General features: G+C 45.0%; 1 protein-coding gene across 2 annotated transcripts in view; it reads left to right on the top strand.

Annotated features, from left to right (window-relative positions):
• Window positions 1–21,728, top strand: part of pex14 (peroxisomal biogenesis factor 14) — a 50,523-nt gene that overhangs the window by 17,801 nt on the left and 10,994 nt on the right. For both annotated transcript variants that reach the window (XR_006957542.1, XM_047039514.1), the window contains exons 3-6: window positions 6,465–6,549; window positions 13,920–14,045; window positions 16,356–16,441; window positions 19,518–19,620. Coding sequence is in view for 1 of the 2 variants with exons in the window: in XM_047039514.1 (XP_046895470.1) it covers window positions 6,465–6,549; window positions 13,920–14,045; window positions 16,356–16,441; window positions 19,518–19,620 (400 nt within the window). In the remaining variant the exon portion in view is untranslated. The remainder of the gene's footprint in view (window positions 1–6,464; window positions 6,550–13,919; window positions 14,046–16,355; window positions 16,442–19,517; window positions 19,621–21,728) is intronic.

The following is a 21,728-nucleotide window of genomic DNA, read 5'->3' as shown; positions in this document are numbered from 1 at the left end:
AGAGAGAGAGAGAGAGAGAGAGAGAGAGGGGGGGGGGTTTGAGCTAGACGGAGGGGATAGGCTTGTCACCGTTAGTCGTATGTGACAGGGTGGCTCTCCTCATGTCGCCACAACAACACAACTCCCGCGCCGCGTCGCTTGGACACCAGCTCCACTTCTCTTGCCACTGGTGCCGTTTGCATTTGGCCTCGGTCGACTGATCGAATGTGAAGGCCTACAGTAGACTTCCCCCGTAATGTGACGGACCAGATACGGAGTCAGTTTCATGTGTGGTGATTGAACTCTTAAGTGAAGCCTAGTTGCAGCTTAGTTAAAGGGTTATTTTTTTTATTCTTCTTTTTCCCATTGAGTTTTTCCAACCAACAATTGTCTTTTTTTTCTTTAGTACTTTTGTACTTGTTTACTTAGTGAAATGAACAGGGTAAGAATCAGAACATGGTGTTCTTTGTTTTGTGAGTCGTTCCTGTGTTCCTTGGGTGTGCACAGGAAAGCACTTTACCTTCTGAAATGAATGCATGAATCTTTATGCAGCCGTACAAACACATTCCCTTTACTGCGTGAGTTATGTCATTTATTTGCATTTCAGGGTTCCCTGCCCAGTAATGCTCTTTCCTCGTACCAACAGACCCACCATTCTGCTTGTCACAGAATGTCATCATTGACTGTAAATGTCCCGAAAAAAAAAAGAAAAGCTTCGAATTACAGGAAAGAGGCTGTGCGTTAAAGAACAAAGGAGATCGATGGCAGTACATTAAATTTTATGCGATTGAAGAAAAAAAAAAAAAAAAAAAGAAGAAAAAAAAAATCAACTAATTAAAATTGATTACTCCTGCTTTGTAAAAGTGTTTCTGAATTAAATTATTGTATGAAAACATTTTGACCAATCGAGGAGCTGAGGAAGTATCCATTACTGGATTGCTGCTCTGAAGGACCGGAATGTTTGTGGTGGCAGAGTAGTTTGTAGTTACTCCAGCGCTCTCCTCCCCACCTTCCCCCCTCAGCTAAAGTGGCACAGTTTAATCTCCCCTGACCCTTATCTCTCAGAGCGGACCCGACACTCGTGCGTTTAGGCCTTTTACCTGAATTAAAAGGAGTTTGCGAGCTTTGTCTGCCCGTGTTTGGGCCAGAGTGAGTGAAAGTGAGGTGCCATTGGCTGAGCCGCTGGTCCTTTGTCATCCAGGCAGCGGAAACCCTCACTGGGGCTATCCTCAGACAGACAAACCATCTGTCTCAAGGCTTCTTCTGCCAGTGGATTCTCTGACAATAGACTGCAGAACTGTAGACTCTAGGGGAAAGGGCTTACCCCACACCATGAGTCTCTCAGGGGTGGGGGGGGGGTGGGGTGGGGGGAGGTTGAGTACGTACATTTGACAGACTTTCTCAAGGTTTCAGAAACATGGCAGTTTGTCACGTTGAAGGCTGGGCTTGTAAGCTGCCTCGTATGAGAGTTCCTTTTTATGAAATGGGGGTTACACAGGGTAGAGTATGTCTCACTGAGATGGTGATTCCTGCTACTGTATTTATACTAGCTTGTTTGGGATGAAAACACTCTTCCACTCCGCTTCATTTACATGTATGACCAGGGTCACATGACCCAGAAGCTCATCCAGGAATGTACTTGCACACAACGCTGCTAACACACGTGAACGGTGTTTCCTTGAATGTGTGAAATGTGTGTTTTTACTTCCTGCTGGAGAGATAGGGAAACACTCACAAGGGTGTGTCTGCTTTACTTATTCTGCTCTTCGTCAGAGGGGGTTGAGGTAGAACAAGGTGTTTATTGTTGAGAAAATCAGAGAATGCTGCTGAAAGTATCTGTGCGGACAATCTTAACGTTGTGGCGGGTAGCTGGATTGAGTCCCAACTGAACCAGTCCTCACTTGTAGCATTCATAAGAGTTACTGTTCCATAAGCCTGCTCCACTGACACACAATGACGTCACAATGGACAGGCCTGATAGGCAAATGTTCATGTATGGAAAGTTTGGAGTGAAAGTGCACCGGTCGCTAGATTAAACAGATATCCTTCCACATTGCCCTTTGATATTGCGTAATATGTTTGATGTTATGGTTTGTAGCCTTGCCCATGGGGATGAAGTTGTCACACATGCAGCTCTGTGTGTTATTTTTGAAACGTTTGCTAACCAAACGTCAATGAAGTTTTCCATTGGCTTTTTTTTTTTTTTTGTGAGCTGGTAATCCTTCACTATGACCTTTAATTTCAGAATGTAGATCCCGTTCAATAAAAAATAAACCACGTTTGGGGATTCTGTGTCTTGGAAAACCACACCAGTGCACCCCTCTGGAGAGTCTTAACAGATGGAGAATTTGGGACGAAAAAAATCTGTACTTTGTTATAAACAGAGGAAGACGCTAGTCATTGTGTCTGTTGTTTTTCAGATTGAGTCATGTGGCACTTTTTTCGTAGGCGGAAAAACATTCAGAAATGCAACCATTCCGTCATAGCACAAGTCAAGCAGCTGCAAAGGAAATCCCAGAAAAACTAGTGTAGACTTGGTGTGTGTGTGTTAGCGATGCAGGTGAATGCTGTCTGTGCACAGTCAGTGTCAGTGTGCGAGGTTGTTTCATCTCTCATTCTCCATGTCTCTCAGGGTCACTTACTTCACAGCTTCTCCCATGTGGCTATAGTTCCTGAGCTAAAGGTCACATTAGACAAGAAAGCCGTCATGGTTAGCCGGGCATTTAAAGACATTTAATTTTTTTAAAGATTAAAAAGCACTGTTAAGTACATCAGCCAGTTAGGGAAGAAAAGGAAATACTTTAATTGTATTAAAACCTCATTTCTCTTCACAGGCTTCTAGTATCCGAAAGGTATTGGGTTAGCATTTAAGAGGACCATTCCTGTTAGTGAAGCTACCATGAACAGCCCTCATAATTAATATAAAGCTTCATTTTTCTCTCTCAATCTCTTTCCCTCTCTCTCAGTCGTTCAAACTATTGTTTGGGGGGAATTTGAGCTCAGCCTAACACAATCTTTTCCATGTCTATTAGCCTGTTATTATATCAGGGGGTGCCTCTGCACAAATGTGCAGGGCAATTTGAAATGAATTGATTCACACTGAGACCGAATCCTATACTTGCTAATGATTTCCTCTTAGCCCATCCATTGTTTCCCCTCTGCCTGTTCGTCCCCCTATCCTGTCTCAAAGTCTGTTCATTACTGAAGACAAATCATGTACACAGTCACCTTTTGTTGAATAGATGACGTGGATTCAAGTGTTCAAAGTAAGCACGTTAACTTGTATTGAATTGAGAGAAAAAAGTGTTGTGAATGGATTTTTGCATTCTTAATTGACTCATTTATGTATCATTCTTAATTCCCATGTCTTGAGAAGTTTGTTATGGGGTTTTCACTGCATGAGAAAGGTTGAGCAAAGCTACAGTGAACTTCTGAACAAAACCGTTTTGGACCTTTTGAGTAAATATACCTAAAGTATGTCAACAGTGAGCCGGCTTTGGGATCAGTATGGCGTTCATCCCACGAAGCAGAAAGCATGACTGTCACTGTGTGTTATATCATTGTCAGACTTCTAACATCAGGCCGCTATTTAGTGTTTAAGAGTTATCAGTTGGACAGTTGAGTGTGTTTGGTTTTGGTAAAATAACTTGTTCTCTTTAAACACAGAAAGGGGACAGGAAGTCTGTTGAAACCTTAGCCGACCTCGAAACAGTCACTCAGGAAATCATCTTTTTCTGTGTGGTCAAAGCATGGCAGCATTTCTAAGAAAAGTGTCCCTTTTATCTTTTATGATTCAAAATTTGTTTTACAGTTCATGTATTTATACAGTTTCAGATCAAAACCCCACCGGCTAAAGGAAACAACTAAATAAAAACACACAGGACCCCTTCAGAAAGTTGAAGTCTGTTGATGAAATCGATCTGACTTTTCCACTGGTGGATTTCCATGGGTTTTTATACCAATCTTCTGGTTTAGTGCTGTTACTTGTTGATGACATGCTTGGTTACATGGGTACTTTAAGGTGTCTAACCTTGTGGTTTGAACGTAATTGGATTTGCTGGTCATTTCTAACAATTTAAGGTGAACATTCAACATAGACATTTTGAGACAAGAGCATTGTTAAATCTGGGTCCAATTCAAACTCAATAACAATGCTGTAATCTTGTCCGCTCATCAACTTCTCTCTCTTGAAGCGTGTTAGTTAATGTTCATCTCTTACTGTGATTGAGTTTTCACCTCTTTTTCAGCTTTACCTGACACTTTATTGGTTATCTCATTTGTAAAGATTATTGGTCAGTACATGGAGCACTTTGGTGCATTAGCAATTTTAGCTTTACAAGAAGCATTACAAAATAATTGCTAAACTAACCAAGAGGTATTTACCGGTATTGAGAAAGACAAGACACACCCATCATTATAATTTCAGTTGATATTTAGACTGCCAACCCAAATGTGCCTTGTACTAACATGCACCTCACCCCCTTAAAAGCCCAATTGTGTGCTACCCTACACTATAACAGGGATGATCTATAAGTCGATAACAAGACAAGACTGAATTCTCTGCAATGTGGTTATAATTGATTGAGATGTCTGGGTGGAACTAGGACAAAGCAGCTATGTCATCTAAGAACTGCACTTTTCCTACCTCTGGTGCTACATACTTAATGGACATTTGTCTTATTAGTGTTCAAGCTGAGCAAGCAACCATCTCTATTGGGATGTCACACTTAAGTCCACTTACATCCATGAGACATTAGTTTACTCTGTAAACTATTGATACCTCAAGGATTTTTTACATTCAGTATAGGCCTATGTCTTCGTGTTGACATGTTGTTCACTTTGTGTAACATCATATTTTCAGTCAATGGAATACATTTAGATTTTACATTTTGTAACCTTTGTTGATGTTCAAGCGAACAGCATTTGTTTAATGTTATTGGGCGTTCTTCACCTTCTGCATTGCTACATCATATAAAAAAAACATCCGAAATGCATATATTTATCTTCACCTTGTTATCAAACACAATACTTTCCCATTTGTGTCTACAGTGTCAGTCCACCCAGAACATCAGTGGTGCTTTCACCATGCAAATGGTTTAATCTGCTTGTCACAAAACTGGTTCCGGGTGGCTGACTTTAATAAGCCCTCAGCATATCGAGATCCAGGAAATTCCACTCCCCTTGCATAACCCTTATGTACACCAAAGGTTACGGTAATGTCATGCTGACAGTAGAGAATTGCGGCCCCTAAATGTTGAGTTAGGAGTCGTCTGCAGATGAAGATCCTTGAGGGGTTTACAAATACATTTAGATTTGATTTTGAAATTATACTCAACAAATGTCTTACCTTACATATTCAAGTGTACATACATTCAAATGGTTCAAACAGTGCTTTTGTTTAATTGCAGTGAAGATTAATTTTCTAAATGCAAAACTTTGCCTTAATGTCCCTCTTAAGCTGTCTTCTCTGTTCCGCCACTACACCATATTTTGTCACAGAAGAATAATGTGCTTTTTAGACTGCTTCCCCCCTGTTGTACCTGCTCCTGAGATTCGTTTTAAGATGCAATTCTTTTGGATTGAAACAGGTCTTTAGTATATGCAATGCATTACCCAAAACAAATTACCCATGGCAGCGCGTTCAATCACTTTGTATCTTTCAACACTTGGAGAAAAGGAAGAGTAATCAAAACCTTTCAACCTATTAGAGGGATGACTTTTACAATTGAATCACGAGGGACCTCGGGTGTGATAAGAAGTCATCTAAGCTCTTCCGTGAAGTGTGCATTTCCTTTTTCTCCATGTTATTTCATGTTTATCTGTTTTAGGAGGCCTCACTTCACAGCGGCCACTGTGTTTAAATGGCCTGGAAGAGTTGAATCTTTTTTTTTTTCTTTCATTCTTGGAAATGCATACAGGGGTGGAAAATTAAGGTGCATCTCGAAGGAAAAGATAATAGAATCGATGATCACTGTGCACTTAAAACCACCAGTGTTCTGATGCTATTTAACGTTCTAGTGCATTAACGTTTCAAGTCATTACAACTTTCAGGCCCAGTGATTTGATCATGGGGCGATTTTAACTGGAAGAATTACAGAAGTTTTCTGCCTAGGATTCCTAACTTATTAGATACAAATGATCACCTCCGCATTAAGTATAGATTTTCTTCCCACGTGCACTTAAGGCTGGAAGTTTGTCTTTAAGAGGGTAATGGCAAATCAAGCTCCATACTCCATTTGACCAGCCCTCTTTGATGGGCTAAACTGCTGATTTGGTCGTTCCCCAGATTTAGCTGGAAAGTGGTCAGGTGGTCTTCAGACTCACTGCAACTTTCAGATCAAATCCATTTATGTTCTTTGTTTTAATGAATCTAGCCCTTCCGTCCGCCTGGGCTTAATGTCTGTGGTTGTGTGCTTGGCTCTGTCCATTAAACAACACATACAGGATCTGTGAGTTCACCTCTCTGCCTCCTGCTCCCTCTCCAGATATCCACAGCCGTCAAATTCCTCCAGAACCAGAGAGTACGGCAAAGCCCCCTGGACACCAGAAGAGCTTTCCTGGTGAAGAAAGGTAAGAGAACAGGCGTGAATCACTCATTTGTCCTGTGTCTGAACTACCCAAGCTTCAAATATCTCCCTCTCAGTTGCATCGCGAAATACACCCACACTAAAAAAAGTAATTACACGGAACAACCAACTATAGTAAGGTCAACCCGGCTAGATTTTTATATGCAGATGTTAACAAAACATTAAAAATCTCTAATGGGCTTTTGGTGAGAGATGCTCACCCAATGTCATTTTTTATTGGTTTGTTGGTTGGATTGGAAGGGTTAAAGGTCGAGGCCATTGCTCTTTGCCCCAGGGGGTGGGATATAAGTCGATTTTGTTGCAGAGTACATGATTGTAGCTCTGTGGATAAATGACCCAGCAGACAGGACGCTCCTTTGGGTTCAGGAAAATTAATATTGACAAAACCTCGCTGCACTTTCAGTGGAATGGTCAATAATTTTACCGCCCGGCAGTTCAAGACTTTCACTTAATCTAGCTGATTTAATCGTCTGTATTTGAGGCAGCCAACCGGAGTCTTGAAAAATGACATCACTGTCTTAAATCTAGGGGGGGTGGGTATAGCTCAGTGGTTAGATTACTTGGCTACAGATCAAAACATCGCAGGTTCAAATCCCCATGCAAAATGAATACATCTCACGACTGCGTACACTAGATGAAATATTTTCCAACAGATGGTAATCAATGATGCATTTTCACGCTTTACCAAAGTGTCATCTTTTTTCTCTCTCAAAGCAATCGTTGAAATGCAAGATTTAGTCTAACGAGCTGAAACATTTTAACTGTAATTTTCTCCAAAATGATCGCTATTCATCCATAAATGTAATTTCCAAGAAATATCAAATAAAAGTACGTAGGATAATCATAATCGTACAACTCCCGTTGAGTGCCTTTATGAAACATTTTCTCTCAATTCCTCTCGAAAACAGTTACATACTTTGGGGACTAATTCATCGCGGGAGCTCAGGGATTTGGATTCTATCATTAGAGCAGCGAAGCGGTGAAAAGTGAGCCTAAAAGCTTCATGACTGGATGAGGTAACAGGAAACCGAATCCATGGCTACCGGCTGCTGCTACTAAACACACTGACAACCCTTAATGACTCTGATATCTCTCAAAAAGTCTTAGCCTCCCTGTCCCTCATTAACAACAATGAGAGTTTATTCTTAATCCAACACTGCTAATCGCTACCTAAATTTGATTAATAGATCACTTTCTATTCATCAATAGCATGTGCTGAGTGATGGTAAATCTCTTCTTTTTTTGTTAACTCTACTTAAAGGTTTTTCTCATTGCACTTAAAGTACATAAAATATGTATGTGTCTTAATGCTAGTTTATTTCAGATGGTCAATCAGGCCTTAGAAAATAGTTCAGTTTTTTGTAATAGGTCATAAATATCCAAGAGGAAAAACACAATAGGGGAATGCACAGATGGGAGTATCTTTTGAGAGCGACTTCAATGTTCCTTTATGGTAATGTTCTGACCTGGAGAAGTGTCATTCTGATTGAATAATAAGGCTGTGCTAAGCTGACATGGTTCTGACAGGGATCCTTTTTTAACTGTGATCCCAAAGTTTATTGAACCAAGTGCCTTTCTTTTGCTCTGTCGGCCCCAGCATGCGAGGTCACTGTGATATTTGTAAATGTGCATGTTCTAGAAAATTGCCTTGTCAGCAGAAGGACATTCCAACTAAGCTTCACCTTGAACAATGTAATTATGTCACTGTGCTGTATCACTTGGTAAGCGACTTGTCTTTGAAGGATAGGATGGAAACTAATCTTCTTGACAAAGTGCTGACTAATCTTAAGCCAATTTCAGTTTATTAAATTTCACATAAAATGTTACCTCTTTTTCACCGTCCTGCTGAGTTCACCAAATTGAGTTTGTGTTCTACAAATAAAATGTGTCTACAACGAGAGCAGGGATTGTCTTCAAATGCTGATGATGACAACAATTAAGCAGTTTTTTTTTTGGTTTTGGTGAAATATTAATGCTTTTAACGTTGGTTCATGTTATTCGAAGGTCTTAGATATAAAATATGCATCTCTTAGGGATGTTTCACCTTTTTCTTCTCTAGCGTAATTATTTTCTAGAACCGTTTATAGAACCGTATCTAAATTTAATCACACACCACCTATCTAAACAGAAGGACTGGCCACACTTCTATGGGCAACTAAAAGGATGACCGCTGAGCTCTTGTCTGTCTTAATGCTTCTCGTCTTTTATGAGAGAAGACAATCTGATGGACATGTTGATGGACCAATAGACAGGGCCTTCTCATCTCTCCATGTCGACTCAGCCAATCGTGTAGTCCTCTCAACCTTTTGACCCTAAAATGCAATCATCCCTCCCCCTCTGCTACCAGACGAAAATATATGTCAGTCTTAATTTCAAATATAGTTTAATGTCATATTTATGTAAATACCTCCAGATTTTGCTCTATATTAACAGCCAGAAATGTCAAAGCTCACATAAAATGAAACAATACCATCTCCCGCTAGAGTGGAATTTAAATTGGATTCCTCTTGCTGCCTCTCTTATACTGGCCAGCTGATGAAGGGGAAAATAGGCTACACTTTGATTGCGTGTTGCATATTCTTTACACAATAATCTGGTCTCCACATATTATTTTCTTGCACATTTGTGGCCTAATCTGCACTGAGAGATGCCTCTCTAGTTACCTCTCTCCAATTCCAGAGAGATCCTAATAGTCTAGTTTATTTCAATATTCATAGAAAAAAATGTAATTTTGTGCTTTCCCCAACTGTCAATTTCGCAGTATGAATTGGCAATTATGTACTTCCAATATTTCTTGTAGCCCCTGTATGCATCTTTGATGAATAAACTGTCGAAGGTTTTAGAATAATTTTTGGATCTGTTGAAACTTGGCCACAGTCTGGGTTTTGTTCTCAGAGAGCTTGATTGATTTTTACTTGGAGGAAGGACTGCGTTTGAAGGTTTAAACTAACGTCTTCTCACCTCATCTTGTGAATTGTGCCATCCACTGAAGGTCCTCTACAATTAACAAATGGAACATTTGCTACCTCATTTTGGCAGCTGTATTTAGTCTTGCAATTAGCAATCACACACATTTGGGGGTGCTTGTTGCTAGTTAACAACCACTGTTGCTTTCAGTCATGTCAGTGTGACCAATCATCCTTTTAGACACCCTTTTTCCAGAGGTGGTTTGTGGACTTAAAATGACATGACTTTCACATTTAACAAAAGACAAATGAAGGAAGACAAATTGCGTTTAAAAGTTTCTTAAACAGTAGGGTCCACATAAAGAGATCCCAGGGTTGTTCCTCTACTGAATGAGTAATATGACATGCTAATGTCTCACCCAGCGCTCATGACCCCTGCTTGGGGGTCATGGAGAACACAGGTACCCTGGGCCGTGTACTACACTTCTGGGTATGAAGGGAAGGGGAAGGATAAAGTTCATCATATCAAATATTAATAGGATGTTGTTTGCAAGTGGGGTTATGCAACTCACCTCTTGGACAAAAATGGCAGTGACCAAGGCCTGCTTAGAAGGTAAAGGGATTGATGTGGTTATAAATAACTCGACGGCGCCACCTAGCCCAGGCTCTCGGCCCACTTTGTCATCAGTACAAGGCGATAAAGCAGGTAAATGAGAGCAGAGTCTTCTTTTTTAATACATAAATGAATACGCTATGAGAGGTCATTATTTAGGGCATGCCATTTTCAAACAGCGGTATTGCCATTCTCGGGGACACCAAATGACATGTAGAGTCTCTCCCAAGCCAGAGAGTGCAGCCAGAGAACCAGTTTGAAGTTGTTCTCTGGCTCTCAACAACCCATTGACCTCCATCTGTTTATGACCCTTGACATCTATATATATTTTTTTTCTGCTTTCCCTTATTTTAAATTTCATATTCAAAATGTAAGTAATTTTCTGTCAAGGGCACCTTAATAATTCAAACCTTGCAGGATAGTAAAAGAGGTCTTCACCTTTTAGGAGCCAAAATATTTTAGTAAGCAATTTTATAATTGGTTGTCCAGGCCGGGTCTTAACCCATAAAGTTTAGAAGTGCCAGAATTGGAGAAATGCATTTTATGGAAGGGTCCTTGCTGCCTCTTTGCCCTTAAAAAAAAAACTGGAGAATAAAAGCTTCTGAAAATAGAGCCGTAAATAATGTGACGAGCAATGGGTTTTCCTTTAAATAAATACCGATCAGGTTTATGTTGAAAGACAATAGAAAACGTAGCCCAGATATGCAGTTTACAGTATTTATAGCTGTAATATCGAGGTGCCAGCACCGTAATTTCATGCCCCAATGAGAATGGCAAGGTCACAGCAAATGCTTCGCCTGAGCATCTGCTAATATGGTGACTCATAAACAGACAACGCGTGTATCAGGTGCACCAAATAATACAGTATAATGAAATACAGAATAGCTTTCCATTATTGTTCCTTTTTACGGTGTCGTCATTAGATGTAATTTATGTCTTAAAAAAATTCATCTCCTCGCAGGTCGATCCGAAATGGGGGTCCAGGGGTCATTCCACAGGTTTTGGTGCCCCGTAATAAATTTCACAATCCCTTTTTTGTGTGCTTTGCCTTTTATATGTAAAAATCTGTTTCACCTTGTTATCTCTCTTTTTTTCACAGCAGATCTGAAGGGTCTTTCATTTGTTGCAGTTTCTTTTTCTTTTTTTTTAAAACAATAAATGGATCAGAGACCACAAAATAGCTGAGTGGGCTATGATTCGAATAGAAAATCAAGCAGCTTTTATATATTTCCATGCATTTTATTGAGACCTTAAGTAAACAGGGTCCTTTCATACAACAACATTAAAGAACTCCATAATCCATTAAGATGTACATATATTAAGACCTAATTCTCCCTGTTCCAAAACGACCACATTTCAAGGTGAAACCAGAACAGCAACACAGGACCTCCTGAAACATGCCAGTTTTTTTTTTTTACATTATTTTTTTTATTTAGTCTTCCTCTTTGGGGAAATGGAGATCTTGCATGTCTCACTCAATAGTCTGCCACCGTTCTGGCTGCTGTGGTCTGAAGAGTCAGGAGTCCAGGGACACATTATTGCTTATTGGACGGTGCAGCCTGACTGCACCAGCTCAGCACATGGCTCTCTCACCACTTCCTGCCACTCAGGACCTGCCGTAGACGACAGGCGGGCCAATATTTACCTTCAATTATTCAGCAATTTTCATGGCCATTTGAGGCCTCTTGGAGCTTTCGGATAGGTGGCGTGGCTGGTCTCTGGGTGGCGTGGCTGGGTCTCTGGGCTCTGTGGCGTGGCTGGGTCTCTGGGTGGCGTGGCTGGTCTCTGGGTAGCGTGGCTGGTCTCTGGGTGGCGTGGCTGGTCTCTGGGCTTCAGCTGAGACCGGGCTCTCAAAGGAGTTCTACCCTCTTGATAATATCTTACAGATTTATGTAGGGACTGATCAAGCAGTAGTTATGTTTAAAATGAGAGATCACCAGTTTTTATGGTCAGTAATGAACCATAACAATTAGCATCTTTGAGGAAATGGCTGACTTTGCTACTGAGTAGAATAGTAAAAATAAGTAGACTTTATCTCTCCAAACGATCGCAGGAAACCTCAGCCTCCTGGACATTCAGGAACAGTAGTGGAAGTCTAGAGCTAACGGGCTGTAAGGCCCAGGGGAAAGCTCCAAGTAAATGGCCCGCTCAGCAAAGGGGATTTTCTGCCAAAAGCAAGTAGGAAACCCCAGATACTCACTCAAGGAAATTAGCCTAAGCCGTGCTAGCGTTAGCCATGCTAGCGTTAGCCATGCTAGCGTTAGCCGTGCTATCATAAGCAAAGGGTCTTAATGCTACAAAGTGACACACAAGCTTGCAAATTAACACATCAGCTGTAGGCTTCTTATGCTACACAGGCCCAAATCGGAGGCCTGTGTAGCTCTTTTCCCAATAAGCCTTTTCACCGGTCATTTTCTGCACTTCAGTCAAGTCATTTGTCTTAAAGACAGGGCACTTGTTGTCAGGGAACTGACAGTTCGCTCTAAAGAGTTTATTTTATTTTCTCAAAGGTGAAAGTTGTTGTTATACTTCTTAGTTTAGATTATGATGCTTATTAAAGATGATAACTTCACCAGTTGCAGCATATGGTGCAGGGAATAAAATCATTTCTCCCCGCAAAAGAAAATGTTCATATTAGATTTTTTTTCTGCTCTCGCTTTCCCGATTCTCCATCGGGGAGCTCTTTGCAATTTAATCATCACTAAAATCATTAAAAATATCAGAAGATTAAATTATATTGGCATTCGCGAAATTATGTAATACATTTACATCACAATGAAGAAAATAAAATAATGTATTTTCTCTGTCTGGGGTGTACGAGGTCTCCACCTGGGAAATATAACTGGAGCAATGGACAGCAGTGTTATTTTCTTCGCCTTTGGTGGCAGTTAATGGAGAGACAGGTCTCAGCTTTCATCTCTGTCCCAGTTCTCTCCCCACGCTTCAGACTGAGATGCAGAGATCTGAAGTGCTTCTGTCAAAGACTCCGGTCAGAATAAAGGGAATATAAAGAATATCAGGGGATTGTGTGTGTAAGTTCATTAAGCTTATAACAGCCAATTGTGTTTTAAAAGATTATTACAGTGGTAGTCATTGACCTAAAGGGACCTGCTGCGGTCCTTTTATACATGTTTTGGGAAGGCCTGGTTTCATTCCCTTCCTCGAGGGAAATCTTAAACACAAGCCCATAAATGGAAAGAGTCCTCCGTCCTCCATGATGTCTGTGATAGTCAGGTGACTCGACGATCATGTGACCCTTCATCAGTCATGTGACCATGTCTCAGTCATGTGACTGTGTCAGTCATGTGACCATGTCTCAGTCATGTGACCATGTCTCAGTCATATGACTGTGTCAGTCATGTGACCATGTCTCAGTCATGTGACCATGTCAGTCATGTGACCATGTCTCAGTCATGTGACCATGTCAGTCATGTGACCGTCTCAGTCATGTGACCATGTCACAGTCATGTGACCATGTCTCAGTCATGTGACCATGTCTCAGTCATGTGACCATGTCAGTCATGTGACCATGTCTCAGTCATGTGACCATGTCAGTCATGTGACCGTCTCAGTCATATGACTGTGTCAGTCATGTGACCATGTCTCAGTCATATGACTGTGTCAGTCATGTGACCATGTCTCAGTCATATGACTGTGTCAGTCATGTGACCATGTCTCAGTCATGTGAACGTGTCAGTCATGTGACCATGTCTCAGTCATGTGACCATGTCAGTCATGTGACCGTCTCAGTCATGTGACCATGTCTCAGTCATGTGACCGTGTCAGTCATGTGACCATGTCTCAGTCATGTGACCCATGTTCTGTCTCCTCCAGGACTGACCGGTGAGGAGGTGGAGTTGGCCCTGCAGCGTTCGGGCAGCACAGATGACAGCCAGGCCCTCAGCCCTCTGGGGCCTTCATACCCGCTCCACCCCCCCCACCTGGCTCCTGTACCGCACAGTACGTCCGCTCACCACACACACATACACTGACACCTTCAGCACACCGTACACACACACACTGTCCACCACATACACACTCACCGCACACACACAAACACTACACCCTGTGCACATGCACACACACACCACACTACAGTGGACACACACGCAACATATTTTTTACGTTTTTTATCTTCTATATAAAAGTGAATTGAATAAGCTTTTCATGGCCCATGCTAGCTGTGAAACTAAGGTCCAATCGTCAGACCCTGACGGTGACTAATGGAAGACGTTTGCTAATCTAGCTGACCCTAATGAAGCTGATCTGGACTCTGTGTAGGTAACATAGGTAACATGAATAAGAACGTTTCGGCGTTGCAAAGCTTCCAGAGCTGCTCCAATAACAAACCGCCCCGGCAACCATCACCGAGGAACCACGTTTGCCCCGATCAGTAATTACTGAGAGAACATGCAACTGCAATGCAGGTAACACGATCCTGTTACTGACGTGTCACTTCCGCTCTGTTTGAACCCATCTCCAACACGCCGCCTACCCGTACCAAAGGGGTCTCACCTCGGAGGGGGGGGGGGGGGGGGGGGGCTGGGGGGCGGGGGAGGGGGGGCTGGGGGGGGGCAGGGGGGGGGACGACGACCCCCCATCACCTACACCTGTATCAGCACAGCCAGGTTACGGCTGCTGTCCACTGATTTACCAATGCAGAATGAAGTCCGCATAATGCTTAACCCATACAACAACGATTCCAGATGTAGTCCACCCTCATTTACTGCCACACTGTCCTTGACTCCCCCGGAATCTCATATTTGGTAATGAAAGTGATGTTGATGGGATGGCCGTGTAGTTAGGCCAGGGAGCTCTGCTTCCACAGGCGGGCGGGGAAGGGGGGGGGGGGGGGGGGGGGTTTATATCAGAAGGGCTATAAGGGAGCTGCATAATGAGGTGAGAGCTGGGAGTCTTGTGCGGGGGGTCACGCCGAAAAAGAGCGGTCCCACCTCCCTTTGATGTCCTTGTTATGGGGACGGCTGGCAAAGACCTGCATCCATCTCTGTCGCCGTAATGGATACTCTGATCTCTATTTCCAAGCGGCGGAAGGACAGGAAGGCCTCTACTGAACCCAATAAATTTGAGAGGAGATTGGAAAAACGGGGGATGGAGACCGCACCACCACGGCTTAAGTGACCAAATAAAAAAAGGGGTGAGATGGTAGGATTGGAAGTGGTGGAGGGAGAAGAGAGAGAGAGAGGTCTGAGAGGGGGGACGAGGGGTTGACGAAGACCGGCGGTGAAGCGAAGAGCCTCAGTCAGGGTCAAGCGCCCACCCCAAGGACTCATGGGCCTCTCGAAAGAACGGCATGCTGGGATAGGTGACAGTCCTCCGGAGCCATAATGGTGATGAAGACCCAAATTTATGTGGTTACCATACGGACAATAGCGAGTGATTTAGAATTTTTGATGGGAAAGGTTGTGGGCTCGTCACGTAGCGCGATGCTCAGGGGGCAACGCGCGGCCCCGGGGTCAAGGAGAGATGGCGTTGTCTTCACCTTGAGCACAGCGTGGAAGAAATGGACTCCTTCTGTGGATTTGCATGTCAAATCACACAAGTGGACACAGGTCACTCAGTCAGAACGATGCAATCCCAGTTGTATACCGTGTGTTTTGCTACACACAACATTCAAAGGAAATGAAATACCAGTGGCTTTGCGAGGCTTTAATACAGTATTGAGAACAGAATTAACATATATAAACAGTTGCCCTCCTACACACACACACACCTTTATTTATCTCTAGACAATCGTCTAACTAGATACGGGTGGACGGGGATATTTAGAGATTGTTCAAGAAAGTAATGAAACGGGGATGTTTTGAGGTTATTGGAGAATGTCGAGACTACTGTGATGTTTGCCCAGCGATGACGTCAACCTTGTTTGTTGTTTTTGACATTTTCGTCTGAATAGCTCTTCGTGGGAAACTCCTGGCTGAGAGACAGTTGGTCCCCCCCCCACATGACAGCTCGCACAATGTCACACTTTCACACTGTCATTCAGTTACACAGCTGCTCTCTCCAGCTCCTGACAGCGATACACACACACACACACATCCACGTTTACACACCGTTTGGCGTATTTTGGGCTGTCAGTAAACGTCGACACATTCCACTGCACGCATGCATTTATTTACGTGAGACCAAGAAAAAAAACTCCTGAGCTTTTCTGGAGAAACATACGAATTGTGGGGTGTGGTTCCTGTTTGTTTAACGGTGTTCCTCTGATCTGCAACAGGCTGTGACCCTCTACCCTCGGTGTGTCTGCAGGTTCCCTAGGTTACCGATGGAGAGATTACGGAGCCCTGACTGTCTTCATGGTGGGCGTGGCCTTTGGGTTCCATCACCTGTACCGGGTACGCCAACCCCCCCCCTCTACATTCCTCTTCCTGTCCGAACCCAGACGTGTGGGGGGGGGGGGGGGGGGGGTTGTTTTTAACGAAAAGGCTTAAGCGCTGAATACTGATTTTTCATTTCCTATTTTGACACATTTATGTCCAGGTTTTTTTCTTCTTGAATTGAGTTTTTCTTTCTTGGCCCAGTACAGGCCTGTCAGCACGCCCCCCCCCCCCCCCCCCCCCCACTCCTCCCCAACACACACACACACACAGTATGAGATTTATACCAGTGGTTTCTGCGGCCACATCAACCAATCAGCAGTTTGGCTGTGGCGCTGGAGCACAGGGTCATCTCCTGAGCAGAGCCGAACATCACTCTGCCCTGGTCCCCACAACCCGTCTGGTTCATGTCCAAAACCATGAGCTCATCTCCCCCCCCCCCCCCCCCCCCCCCACACACCCACCGTCCTTTTAAACTTCACTTTCGGAAGAAAATAAAGTTGCCTGCACAGCACACGACCATCTTTTGATATCCTGACCCCCAGAAATAATCGCCCTGGTTTTTGTCACGCTCCGCAGCCCCTGGATGCGGGCCTGTGAGGCCCCATAGTGTCTCTAGTGCTGCAAGGGGGGCTGTAAGGGGGGGCTGTGAGGGGGGCTGTGAGGGGGGGCTGTGAGTGGCATGTGGAAGCCATTACCCTTATTTTATTGGTTGAATGGGAGCCGTGGCCTAGCTTTTTCCCTGGCTGACCAGCCCTTTTCCATGTGTGTGTGCGCACACGTGTGTGTGTGTCTGCGCAAATGTGCATATGCTTGCATCTGTATGTGTGTGCATACGTTGCATGAGTTTAGCTAGTTTACAGCTGTGCCATGATGTCATAATGAACTTGCCTGGTGCACGGTTTGAGATCCTACCCTTGTAAATACAGTCTTCACACAGAATAGGGGGATGGTATAGCTTAGTGGTTAGAGTGTTTGACTGCAAAAGAGGTTGCAGGTTCCCCATGCGGTGTGTGCTTTGGATGAAACGCTCTGCTAAATGAACGTTTTATAATATGGCACCCGTTTGTATACAGTTACGAAATATACTGTAAGCTGCTCTGCTCTTATAGTACACAACCACACTTAAAGTAATGATCTTTGAACACAGATTCAGGCTAGCAGTGTTCTGTATCACAGATTCTGTCTTTAAGGAACGCTTCAAGGTCCTGTATACTGCTTTACTGCACTGAGTATGGTTTACTGCACAACTTTGTACAGCACTTTGTACAGCATTGGTTGTTTTTAAACTTGATTTATAAATACGTTGACTTGACCCTCCAGCACATGTTTGTCTGTGGAGTGAGACTCTCAGTAGTGCTCTAACTCCCCCTCGCTCGCTTTTGTTCTCGTCTTGTGTCTCTAGTTATCTCTTTCTCTTTCTTTCTCTTTCACACTCTCTCCCTTGTTTTCACCCTCTTGTCTGTCTTTGTCTCTCGCTATCTCACCCTCAGTCCCTCTCCCTCTCTCAACTCCTCTCCCTCCATCCGTCTCACCCCCCCCCCCCCACCCCAGCTTTCCCTCCCTGCCTGCCACCCCAACCCCCCCCTCTCCCTTTCTCACCCCTCCTTCCCTCCCTCCCTCAGTCACACCCCCGGCCCAGGCCTTACCTGTCCCAGGGTTCTCCCCCTGGTGTTGTCAGCCTCCGGCAGCTCCTAGCTCTGGAGGTGGGGGTCCCTGGCGAGCCGTCGCCGGCTGCTGTCATGTCGGGCGGAGGAGAGCGCCAGCCCCACCATATGCCCCGGCTTCTGCCCATACTTTATTTATGCTATGGAGCGCCTTGTAAACACCAGGCTCCCAGCAGCACGCTTATTAATTACCACGTGTTGACACTCGTTTAATCCTTTTCAACTTAAAAGTGTTTATTGCTAGGACTGGTGTCACCGCGCCCCTGCTCGGGGTTGGAGGGAAAACCAGGGCTGGGGTTTGGTCTGGTCTGGATCCCGGAGGGACTGGGTCTGGACTCTGGGTCTGGACTCTGGGCTTGGACTCTGGGTCTAGACTGGGTCTGGACTCTGGGCCTGGACTCTGGGCCTGGACTCTGGGCCTGGACTCTGGGCTTGGACTCTGAGTCTGGACTCTGGGCTTGGACTCTGGGCTTGGACTCTGAGTCTGGACTCTGGGTCTGGACTCTGGGCTTGGACTCTGGGTCTGGACTCTTGGTCTGGACTCTGGGTCTGGACTCTGGGCCTTGACTCTGAGTCTGGACTCTGGGTCTGGACTCTGGGCTTGGACTCTGGGTCTGGACTCTGGGTCTGGACTCTGGGTCTGGACTCTGGGCTTGGACTCTGGGTCTGGACTCTGAGTCTGGACTCTGGGTCTGGACTCTAGGTCTGGCTTCCACACCGGCAGACGAACCGGCGCGCCGGCAGATGCTACTGATGCAGCTCCCGCAGTTAGCTTGATGAAGGAGGATGTTTGGATGGTTTTAACCTGGACTCGTTTGTCACTGAAGCCTGTAATGGTCACATGTGGTTCTGTTTGCTGAGCTCAGCGCTGAACTTCTACACACACGTCAATGTGATTGAAGTGCTCACACACACACACACACACACACACACACACACACACACACAGCTTATCTGGGAAACAGTCCCTGCTCATCTGGGGCACATTGACACTAAGACGCACTAAACAATGTGCAGTTTTGTCAGTGACAAACAAGACGCATCAAATGTTGGTCGCCATCTTGTTTTTTTTCGGTCAACGTACACCATCTCCTCTCTGTGTGGGATGTCCATATGGAACATGTGGTGTCATTTCTGTCTGGATGCGTTGCGTTGTTTGGATAGATGTATATAGTTAGCCCCTGGTGTCCTTGAACCTGTGTACAGCAGACAGACAGTAATAGGACAGTTCAGGTGATTGTGGGCAGGAAAGGAGGCACACACACATGTGAACACTATGTCCGTCCACTTCCTCTGCTCTCTCTCTCTCTCTCTCTCTCTCTCTCTCTCTCTCTCTCTCTCTCTCTCTCTCTCTCTCTCTCTCTCTCTCCCTCCCCTGCTCGTCCTTCCCACTGGAGTGTAATGGTGTGTCATGTTTTTAATTGCAGAAATACATCCTCCCCCTCATCGTGGGCAGTCGAGAAGACAAGCAACATCTGCAGAGGATGGAGAGCAGCGTTGCGGCCATGAGTGGCACGGTGACACAGACAGGTGAAGATTAATATCTTCATCACTTTCTCACTCCTTAAAATTTTCCTTCATTTATCTGTCTCCAAAATCGCAGGGCCCGGGCGTTTTTTTTTTTTTTTTTTTAACAAATGACGCCGCTGTCATTTCGCTTTAATTTGAAATTGCTTGTTTACTGTCAGGCTCGGGCTCAATTAATTACGTTTCACTGAAAAGCTCTTAACCTCAGAATATTAATGAGGGACTGGGAAATGACAACTTATTTTTTTCATATGCTCCCCTCCTCCTTTCTTTCTCACCCCTCCCCTCCCTCCCTCCCTCCCTCCCTCCCTCCCTCCCTCCCTCCCTCCCTCCCTCCCTCCCTCCCTCCCTCCCTCCCTCCCTCCCTCCCTCCCTCCCTCCCTCCCTCCTCCCTCCTTCCCTCCTCCCCCCTCCCTCCCTCCCTCCCTCCCTCCTTCCTTCCCTCCCTCCTCCTTCCCCCTCCCAACCCCCCCCAACTCACCCCCCTCCCTTTCTTTTGGTGGCGAGAAAGTTCATTTTAATTTTACAGTGCATGTGAGTCTGTGTGTGTGTGTGAGTCTCTGTGTGTGTGTGTGTGTGTGTACTGCGCCTGGTCTCGATGCGGGGCCTGCTGTGATTAACTGTGCAGTGACAGATGTGGCTCCCGTGGTGGACAGGTGACGAATCTCAACCTGGCTGACAGACTGAGAGGGGGGGGAGGAGGGGGGGGAGAACGAAGGAGGGGGGGAGGAGGGGGGAGAGAACGAAGGAGGGGGGACGGGGGATGGGGGGGGGGGGCGAAGGAGGGGGGAGGAGGGGGGGACGAAGGAGGGGGGAGAGAACGAACGAGGGGGGGACGGGGGACGGGGGGGGATGATAGAGGGATACATTCGTATCTATAAGTCAGTGTAATTAAACATGGTGAAAGGCATGAATGAAGATAGAGACTGAGAGAAAGTGGGGTCTCTTTCGCGTTGGACTTTTTGGGGCGACAGCTGAAAGCATGTCGGGGTCAGTGATGGGAACGTTCACCTCCCTGGAACACCCTTCTGTTTCACTACTGTCTGAGTACGTACTGCCTCAATACTGCCTCAGTACTGCCTCCAGTGACCCACCCCACCCCTTAACTCTGAGTACGTACTGCCTCAATACTGCCTCAGTACTGCCTCCAGTGACCCACCCCACCCCTTAACTCTGAGTACGTACTGCCTCAATACTGCCTCAGTACTGCCTCCAGTGACCCACCCCACCCCTTAACTCTGAGTACGTACTGCCTCAATACTGCCTCAGTACTGCCTCCAGTGACCCACCCCACCCCTTAACTCCCCCCACCCCTACCCTTATCCAACCTGCACCATAGAACCAATAGTTTTATCACGTCCCTGTGTGTTAGACTGAGCTGACGTCACATAGCCTGGACCCAGGAACAGGAGTGTGAAAATATGGTGTTATCAGTCTTATCGGATCTCGCCGTCCTATTGTGTTTTGGCTGGGAAAGCAGGTGGTAATGGGTGTGTGTCCATTGTATGCGATTGCGTGCAAGGCGAGCCACTCTGATTAACAAATAAGTTATTTTATGGTCATTTGTACTCTGCTATGCAAAACGTTTCCTCTGCAAATGTTACCACCTTCCCTTTTTTTGAAGCATAATTCCTGTTTTGTTTATTGCCAAGCGAGGAAAGATAAGTCACCTTGTGTTCCTCGGGGATTGGATGTGTTCTACATCTTAAGCCCCTGTGTGGAAAGCCCGTGGTCTTTACCACTGTGACTGTGGTGAGCTAATTTGCTGTGACTGCAGTAGCCAAGCTGCTATTGTAGTTAATGACTGTTGCAGTTAACAGTAGGGAAGAAGGGGTTGCAATTACACTGAGTCCTCTCCCCCTCCTCTCTCTCTTTCTCTCTCTTTCTCTCTTTCTTTCTTTCTTTTTGTCTTTCTTTGTCTCCCACTCTCTTCTACCACTCTTTCTCTCCTTCCACTCTCCTTCTCTCTCTCTCTCTCTCTCTCTCTCTCTCTCTCTCTCTCTCTCTCTCTCTCTCTCTCTCACTCTCTCTCAGTCTCTCTTCTTCCACTCTCAGTCTCTCTCTCTCTCTCTCTCTCTCTCTCTCTCTCTCTCTCTCTCTCTCTCTCCACA

Source organism: Hypomesus transpacificus, chromosome 18, assembly GCF_021917145.1.
Source record: "Hypomesus transpacificus isolate Combined female chromosome 18, fHypTra1, whole genome shotgun sequence".
Taxonomy (NCBI): Eukaryota; Metazoa; Chordata; class Actinopteri; order Osmeriformes; family Osmeridae; genus Hypomesus; species Hypomesus transpacificus.
This window is presented reverse-complemented; position numbering and strand designations above follow the sequence as displayed.